Source organism: Ananas comosus, linkage group 2, assembly GCF_001540865.1.
Source record: "Ananas comosus cultivar F153 linkage group 2, ASM154086v1, whole genome shotgun sequence".
Lineage (NCBI taxonomy): Eukaryota > Viridiplantae > Streptophyta > Magnoliopsida > Poales > Bromeliaceae > Ananas > Ananas comosus.
In genome coordinates, this window is record NC_033622.1 from 16,062,538 (window position 1) to 16,072,050 (window position 9,513).

At 43.0% G+C, this 9,513-nt stretch overlaps 1 protein-coding gene across 1 annotated transcript; it reads right to left on the reverse strand.

The window, feature by feature from the left end:
* On the reverse strand, nucleotides 7,961–9,513 carry LOC109725772 (uncharacterized protein At1g08160). Its single transcript, XM_020255122.1, has one exon. It carries the CDS (start codon nucleotides 9,374–9,376, stop codon nucleotides 8,594–8,596), a length of 783 nt encoding a protein of 260 aa, XP_020110711.1. The 5' UTR covers nucleotides 9,377–9,513; the 3' UTR covers nucleotides 7,961–8,593.

Genomic DNA, 9,513 nt, shown 5'->3' on the forward strand with positions numbered 1-9,513 from the left:
GAAAGAACAGACTTCTGTTTCCTTTTTAGAAATTTTTAATGAATATACAGGTACACCATCGTAATCGTCACAGCAGCATCAGAAAGTAGAGGACTTTTTCTTTGTAACCTATACATTATAGATTAAGATTTCGTTTCGAATTGCGAGAAGATTGTATTACGTGCGGTGAGAAAATACGTTAAAAAAAATATTTTTTCGTATATCGCGATGAGTCGATTACGATATATTTTTTACAGTCTTACCAAAGTATCTATGGTTCAATACCAAATTAACCCTAAAAAATATATTCATTGTAACTATATATTGTTTGGTTTGATATGAGGTGGGTCAAACTTCCCACAATTTTTCTTATTTGCATTAATATTGGCCCAATGAGATGGGCCGGTCCAAATCTGTAAAGACCAAGGCCCAAGATAAATGCATACAATTGATAGATTTGTGCGATGCTACTTTTTAAATCGAAATAATATAACATCCGAGTTTCTCTTGTGGGACATTGGAATACTGGCGGCAAGCAAAATGCTAATCTAAATGCCAAATCTAGGGCAAACAGAGATATGTTTCTTCATTTTCTTAGCCAAATTAATAGCGATCTTTTGTATATTTTGCGTAAACGTATAGAATATTTTCCAATTTTCATTGCTTCAGTTGTTGTCATCAATGGCTTCTCGCCAGTTTTTCCTGTACGACCTTAGGTTGGCGGTGCTTCTCTGGCTGCCGGTGAAGTCCCTCCTTCGATTCCGGTGGCGTTCTCTGATGTCTGATCCTTGTTTCAGTCAATCTGACTGCCGCCTTTCACAACGGAACCCCCACGTTCTCGTCGGAGCACAGAAGTTTGTCGACCTTTACCACCACCCCTACCTTCTACGCCGTGACTAACTGGGCAACATTTGAAAAGTACTGCAAATGCCCGAGTTCGAATAAACCAAAGTGTTCTCCTCCTCCCCCGATCTTTTATGCGTTCAGCAAGCTAATGGTTGTTGCTTTTTTTTAAAAAATCCTGCGACACGAGAGCAGGTGACTCTGTCCAGATCTTCCCAGATCTTCTCCTTACGTCTTTGGCATTGGCTATGTTTCAGGTTCTTCGATTGTGTATTTAGAAACCAAAACCACTCGGTTGTAAAAACAGAACCGCGAGATTTCGTGCTCCATCATGCATTATATATCTTATATTTCTTTTGGATGGTACAGATTATATTTATTGTTGTAATTCGTTTTTGATGCTACAAATTTATTTTATCGCAGCTTATATCTTCTCTCTTCAATTTCCCCCACATTATTCTTCGTAATTCATCAATTCCCAGTACTATCATAAAGGACGACATCTTAGATTTCATAAGAACAAATATTAGTTAAAATTAAACCAAATCAAAATGTGGGACATAACATAATGTCCCACATTTTGTTATGAACACATAAACATCAACATAGAGCATTCGAGACTTTCCAGCATATCAAGTAATGCACAGAAAATTTAGTGTCGCAATCGTGCATAATTTTTGGAAGAAAAATGTTACATCCATCCCTCCAAAGTTTTTTTTTTTTAAAAAAAAAAGTAAAAAATTCACGATAAAATTAGTAAAATACATGAACTTTTGGATGAGCAGAATGCGTACGAATAGTATAGCGGGCTTTTTTTGCATTTAGATTCCTGACAAATTTTTATTTTAAAAATAGTCCTGTTAAAATTTAATTTGCAAAAATGGCCCTGATCCTGCCACGCAGGCGCCACGTCAGCGCCACGTGAGCAGGACTAGGCCCGTGTATTAAGTTGAATACGATGAACCATTCACCGTGTTCAAACACTGTGAATGATTTACCGTGTTTAGTACGTATTTTTTGTTATATTTTTTTTGTATATTGAAAAGTGGAATAAAGAGTAGGGATGTCAATAGGTATGGATATTCGAAATATTATCTGAATTTAAACCCGAATAAATTATATATATATATATAATTTATTTTTGTTTATTTATACAATACATAAAATATTTAATAATTTTTATTCCTTAAATCTTCATCCAATCCAGCGGGTTTTAAAAATCTATACCGTTGGATAAAGATCTAAGGAATAAAAATTATTAAATATTTTATATATTGTATAAATAAAAAAAAATAAATTACGTATATATATATAATTTATTCGGGTTTGGATTCGGATAATATTTCGGATATTCATACCTATTGACATCCCTACTCCTTATTTCACTTTTCAATATACAAAAAATACGTAAGAAACACGGTGAACCATTCACCGTGTTTAGACACGGTGAATGATTCACCGTGTTCAACTTAATACCTTGGCCCCAGTCCTGCCCGCGTGGCGCTGACGTGACGCCTGCGTGACAGAGACATGACCATTTTTACAATTTTAATTTTGATAGGACTATTTTTAAAATAAAAATTGCTCAGGAACTATTTGCAAAAAAAGCCCTAGTATAGCTCTTTTATAACATCGATATGTTGCATTGTTGTTCCTTAACATCAAAGCAAACACAAAAGAATAAGTGGTTAGCGTCCTTAGCCCCTGATCAAAATGGTCCTATTGAGGTTTGATCCTTCACACCGGCGTTTAAATATAAATAAATTATGATTAGTTTAAGGATTTCTTATTAGGTTCTACAATTAAGTTATCTGTTACGTACCTGACTCGGCGCAACCCGTCGATGATGAGATCTCGCTGAGACGATGGACGGCGTCGAGGATGATGGTTTCGGTTTGCTGTCTTCGCGATACAGATCGGAATAATGTGTAGATAATAATTGAATAAGAAGAAGAAGGAAAAGAAGAGAAAAGATAGATTGAGGAAAAGGATCAGGGGGAATAGAGAGAATAAGAGAGAATAAGAGAGAAGTTAAGAAGACGGAGAATTTTCATTAATCATCCATTAAAAAACCCTAGGAGTTACACACTGCCTCATATATATAATACGAATTTGAATAAAATAAACCCTAATTCCTAAACGGGCTTCCAATCCTTCATCAGTGGCCCACAGCTTGTGGTTTGGGCTGTGTAGATCTGGATCTTCACTTGGTAGCATACTGGGCCGACATTTGCCCAACCGCCCCAAACACCCGAACTAATAGGGTGCCTTGTCGGTTCGCACATTCGCCCTCGAAATCCTGCCAGTTCGCCCTTCTTCTTCCTCGCCCTAATCGCTCTCTTTTTCCCTTTCCGCCCTTCACTTCTGAGCCGACTCCCAGCGCCACTTTTGAAGGTCGAAGCTTCTCAACCCCCGGCATGATGTAGAGATAAAGCTAAGCCTTCATCTTCCTGCTTTATTGCTTACTACTCTCCTAACCTCCATTAATCTGCTCCTAATCCTCCTAATTATACTTGGCAGGCGTAACAATCCCCCCTTCTTAATGCGATCCTTGTCCTCAAGGATCAAAAGATGGAAACTGACTCTTAAGAAGCCAGTAATCTTCCCACGTTGCGCTCTCCATTGGAGGGTTTGTCCACTTAACCAGCACCTCAGTCACAGCCCTGTTCTCACGCTTCACTGTTTTCGATTCCAAAATTCGGGGTGTGGGCAACTCTTTGGGCCCTTCGAACACATTCTGAAATTTATCCAGCACCTCTTGAATCTCTGGGTGTACCTCTACTTCTTGTTTATCTTCTTCTGTTAAAGGTTGATGTCTGAGGAGATAGCATTCACCCTTCTCTATGTCCTGTCTCCATTGGGCTGCAGATATCAACCTTAATTTAGCTCTTTCCTCGATCCCTTTCAGTTCTAAACTCTGACCTTCTTTGGTGATAGCAACTGAATTCGCTAGGAAATCAAAGGTTACTGGTCCATAAGATTTTAATCAATCAATTCCTAATATAATACTTGAGCCTTCCAATCTGATCACCATCAAATCTGCTTGGAATGTATGTCCTTGCATGATCCAAGTGAAACCAGGGCATGTTAGTTTACTCAAAACCTTATGGCCATTCGCTACTGTCACTACCCAGGGAGAAGCGACTTCTATTCGTGCGCCAATCTCTCTGGCTACTTGCAGGTCGATGAAACAGTGCGTGCTTCCCATATCTATCAAAATGGTGAGAAGTCGATTGTTTGTCTCACTTTGTATTTTGATGGTGTCCTGGGGTTTCCCTCCACTTACTGCATGAACCGACACTCCTATTTCTTGCGGATTCTTTTCTTCAGGTACAACTTCTGGCTCCTCTCCTTCCTTTCCCGTGACTGTCACGTCGTTTGATCCTGCTTGTAAACAACTTTCATCATAAACTTCCATAATATCCTCAGTAGCTTGTAATGTATACAATGACTTGTTTGCACAAACGTGCCCAGGATGGTACTTTTCTCCACATCGAAAGCATAATCTAGCAGCTCGACGATGTTCCATTAACTGTTTGTTAGCAGTATATTGACCAGTTGTAGTTCTGTTCTGGTTCTGGTACTGTTGCCCGGTTCCTTCAGTGCCCTTATCTGATGTGTCTCGTTGATTGGTCTCCATCGGTGTCTTAGAAATAAATCGATTCTTTCTGTTAATCACTGCTAGAGCCTTTTCGTGTAGCTGTGCTTGTTCATATGTCTCCTCTAATGTGTTTGGATGAGCGATGTCGAGAAATGGAAAATTCTTCCTTGAGCCCATTAATGTAACACGCGATAAAGTACTCTTCCGACAAGTGGGGGTTGTAATAGAGTAATTGAAATCTTAACTCCTCAAACTTCTCTTGATATTTTTCGCATGTTCCGGTGTGTTTCAAATTGCGAAATTCTCGAATTAAATACCGCTCCCCTACGTGGGCGAATCTTTTGCACACTGCCTCAGTGAATTCATCCCAAGAAACCACTTGTTTGTTAATGAAGTATCCTTGTTTCCACGTTTTCGCCCTGCCGAATAAATGCATAGTGGCTATGCTCAACCATTGCTGTTGGGGTATTTGATACAACTCAAAGAATTGCTCACAATTCTCGATCCAATTTCTAGGGTCGTCGCCGTCAAATGAGGGAAAATCCAATCGAGGATATGGAAAATGTTGGTGATTATTAAAACTCCTGTTAGTCCACGGTGAAATCTGATCATCCTCTACGTCGGGTTGCTTTCTAGGGGTGGGTAATATCCCTTTTCCCTTTTCTTCCCTGATAACATGTGGGGTGCTGCTACTCCCTGGTTTGCCGCCATAAGGAATTTTGTTCTCAGGAGTAATTGCTCTGCCTTGAGTCTGAGTGATAGGTGGCTGGGCTGTCAACAATTTCAGCAGCTCCTCATGACGCTTGGTAGCTTCAGCCCGCATTGCATCGTACTGTTTTTGCCCCGAATCTCGTACCTCCGCGATCTGCTCGGTAAGTATCCCTAATCTGGATTGATGTTCGGCCTCTAACTTCTGAAATTTTTCTTCTAAAGAATGGATATGATCACTAATATCTCTTAGTCGAGTCCCTTCCGCCATATCTAATTCTTCCAGATACTCCTTGGGATTAAATTTAAATTTGTTGCCTCGCCTTCCCCCAATTTTGACGTGTCGGTAAGCCTCAATTAAGATGGTCCTTCAGACTGGATGGATAACTTTCTTGTGACTTTCCTCGACTGATATATCCTCGGATAGTTTATTGTGCTTGTGTGATAATGTCGATCTGATGATTGAGAGAATGTCCTCTGATCATGCGGTTAATTTCAAGGTTATTTTGTGGTGATTTCTTTTGTCCGACTCTGATCTCGGTTCAGACTCGGCAGCGCAGAAATCTTACTCGCGATTAAACTCAACAATGCCGAGATTGGAGTTAGGAAGCGATTCTACCACTCAATGCCCTGGGATCGGACCGCTCTGATACCAATTGTTACGTACCTGACTCGGCGCAACCCGTCGATGATGAAATTTCGCTGAGGCGAGGACGGCGTCGAGGATGATGGGCTCAATGTACTGCCTTTTCGTAACGAATCAAATAACAATGAAGGTCATAATAGATAGATGAGGGGAAGAAAAGAATAGAAAAGAAAGAAAAGAAAAGATAGAGGGAAGATCAGGAAAATAGAGAGAATAAGAGAGAATAGGAGAGAATAAGAGAGAAACGGAGAAGAAGGTAAATTTTCATTAAACATCCTAAAAAAATCCTTCGGGGTTACACGCTGCCTTTTATTCATCATGCTGGAAATTAAAAAAAACCCTAATTCTAAATGGGCTTCCNACTTTGTATTTTGATGGTGTCCTGGGGTTTCCCTCCACTTACTGCATGAACCGACACTCCTATTTCTTGCGGATTCTTTTCTTCAGGTACAACTTCTGGCTCCTCTCCTTCCTTTCCCGTGACTGTCACGTCGTTTGATCCTGTTTGTAAACAACTTTCATCATAAACTTCCATAATATCCTCAGTAGCTTGTAATGTATTCAATGACTTGTTTGCACAAACATGCCCAGGATGGTACTTTTCTCCACATCGAAAGCATAATCCAGCAGCTCGACGATGTTCCATTAACTGTTTGTTAGCAGTATATTGACCAGTTGTAGTTCTGTTCTGGTTCTGGTACTGTTGCCCGGTTCCTTCAGTGCCCTTATCCGATGCGTCTCGTTGATTGGTCTCCATCGGTGTCTTAGAAATAAATCGATTCTTTCTGTTAATCACTGCTAGAGCCTTTTCGTGTAGCTGTGCTTGTTCATATGTCTCCTCTAATGTGTTTGGATGAGCGATGTCAAGAAATGGAATTAATTCTTCCTTGAGCCCATTAATGTAACACGCGATAAAATACTCTTCCGATAAGTGGGGGTTGTAATGGAGTAATTGGAATCTTAACTCCTCAAACTTCTCTTGATATTTTTCGCATGTTCCGGTGTGTTTCAAATTGCTAAATTCTCGAATTAGATACCGCTCCCCTACGTGGGCGAATCTTTTGCACACTGCCTCCGTGAATTCATCCCAAGATACCACCTGTTTGTTGATGAAGAATCCTTGTTTCCACGTTTTCGCCTTGCCGAACAGATGCATTGTAGCTATGCTCAACCATTGCTGTTGGGGTATTTGGTATAATTCAAAGAATTGCTCACAATTCTCGATCCAGTTTCTCGGGTCGTCACCATCAAATGAAGGAAAATCCAATCGAGGATAGGGAAAGTGTTGGTGATTATTAAAAATCCTATTGTGCCGCGGGGAATTTTGATCATCCTCAACTTCGGGTTGCCTTCTTGGGATGGGTAATATGCCTTTTCCTCTTTCTTCCCTGATAGTAAGTGGTGTGTTGCTACTCCCTGGTTTGCCGCCGTAAGGAAATTTACTCTCGGGAGTAATCCCTCTGCCTTGAGTCTGAGTGGTAGGTGGCTGGGCTGTCAACAGTTTCAGCAGCTCCTCATGACGCTTGGTAGCTTCCGCCTGCATTGCATCGAACTGTTTTTGCCCCGAATCTCGCACCTCCGCTATTTGCTGTGTAAGTATTCCTATTCGGGATTGATGTTCGGTTTCTAACTTCTGAAATTTTTCTTCGAGGGAATGGAGATGATCACTAATATCTCTCAATCGAGTCCCTTCCGCCATATCTATTTCCTCAAGATAATCTTTGGGATTGAATCTAAACTTATTGCCTCGCTTCCCAATTTTGATTTTGGGGTAAACCTCTGTTAAGATAGATCTCAGGTTGAATGCTGACTCTTCTGTGACTTGTCTCGAATGATGTCTATTGTGCTTATGAGATAATACCGATCTGAGGCTTGAGGGGGTGTTTCCGGATCTTGCGGTTAAATTCAGGGTCAATTTTGTGGTGATTTCTTTTGTCCCTTTTCCGTCATGTAACTCGGGTAGTAGGAGCTGCGGCAGGAGCGGAGTCGCTTTAAAGTAGTAGCTGCCCAACGCGGCTCAGTCCATGCATTGTTAACCATAGTCTCGCCATGCTAAGGTCCCGTAACTCACCATTTTAGCGAAGGATTGAGGTTAGAGCCGTAACACTCAAATTAGCGCTTATTCTAAAGACGCGACGGCTAAGACTTGGCTCTAGTCTCAANTTCCTAAACGGGCTTCCAATCCTTCAGCAGTGGCCCACAGCTTGTGGTTTGGGCTGTGTAGATCTGGATCTTCACTTGGTAGCATACTGGGCCGACACTTGCCCAACCGCCCCAAACACCCGAACTAATAGGGTGCCTTGTTGGTTCGCACATTCGCCCTCGAAATCCTGCCAGTTCGCCCTTCTTCTTCCTCGCCCTAATCGCTCTCTTTTTCCCTTTCCGCGCTTCACTTCTGAGCCGACTCCCAGCGCCACTTTTGAAGGTCGAAGCTTCTCAACCCCCGGCATGATGCAGAGATAAAGCTAAGCCTTCATCTTCCTGCTTTATTGCTTATTACTCTCCTAACCTCCATTAATCTACTCCTAATCCTCCTAATTATACTTGGCAGGCGTAACATTATCCGGAAAAATGAATCGATAAATTTGAAAATACGAAATGTAAGATAAATAATGCGCAAATACATGGATGCACAAAATGTGAGCAATAATAATTTATCCAACATTGAAAAATAAATTGCTGAAGAAACCTTAAAAAAAATAATCAGCTCGTGCTCAGACTTATAAAAAACCTCTGAGAGAGAGAGAGAGAGAGAGAGAGAGAGAGAGAGTGTGATAGTGATTGGAGACGAGATCACAGGAAGAAACAGAACCAACCTAGAATGAGTGCTTAGTGCTGCAGCTGCTGGCCAACAACACCCCGCTGGGGGGCGGCGAGAGGTCGATGTCGCACCTCCCGTACACCCAATACGTCAGGTGACCAAACCCTAGGCTCGCCCGCACCTTGAAGGTCCCGCGCACGATGTACGAAACCCTACCCCTCCTCACCTCCTCCGCCATCGCCGCGGCGAGCTCCCGCGGGAGCCCCACCTCGCTCGTCACCATGTGCAGCGACGCGACCCTCGCCTCCCCGCGCCGCTGCGCGAACGGCGCCAGCCCCTGCGCCGCGATGAGCCGGTCGCGGAAGTAGAGCTCGACGCTGAGGTACCGGAACGCGACGTCGATGTGGGGGTTAGGGTTTGAGATGTTGGCGAGGAGGGTGAGGTCGCCGTTGAGGTAGTAGTAGCCGGGGGCGGAGGGGGCGAGGGTTGGGGGGGAGTCGATGTAGATCCCGTTCAGGGACGCCGCGGAGGCGTGGAATTGGGGGTTCCGGGGCTTGATGAGGAGGAAGACAACGAGGATGAGGATCCCGGCGAAGATGAGGAGGAGGCTGAAGAGGAAGCAGAGTATGGCGAAGCACCAGACGAGGGGGTTGGTGCGGCGGCGGTGGCGGAGGAGTTGATGCTTGCTCGGCCGGAGAGGGAGCTCCTCCTCCGCCATCGCCGCCGCCGCCGCCGCCGCCATCGCAGCAGGAGGCGGCGGCAATGGCGGATGCGGCGGAGGAGGCTTCGTTGGCTTGGGAGCGAGAGGGGTTTGGGTTGGGGTGGAGAGTGGAGGCATCGGAGGAGAAGTGCGGAAGAGAAAGACTTTGGAACGAAGAAACGAGGAGAGAGATAAAGGTTACGGGAGCTGGAGTTAGAGACAGAGTGTGGTTTTTTTTTTCTTTATAGACGTAAAAAAAAAAAAAAGTAAAAGGA

Excerpts from the sequence above, each read along its gene's own strand:
- LOC109725772 (XM_020255122.1), bottom strand. The coding sequence starts at position 9,376 with ATGCCTCCACTCTCCACCCCAACCCAAACCCCTCTCGCTCCCAAGCCA.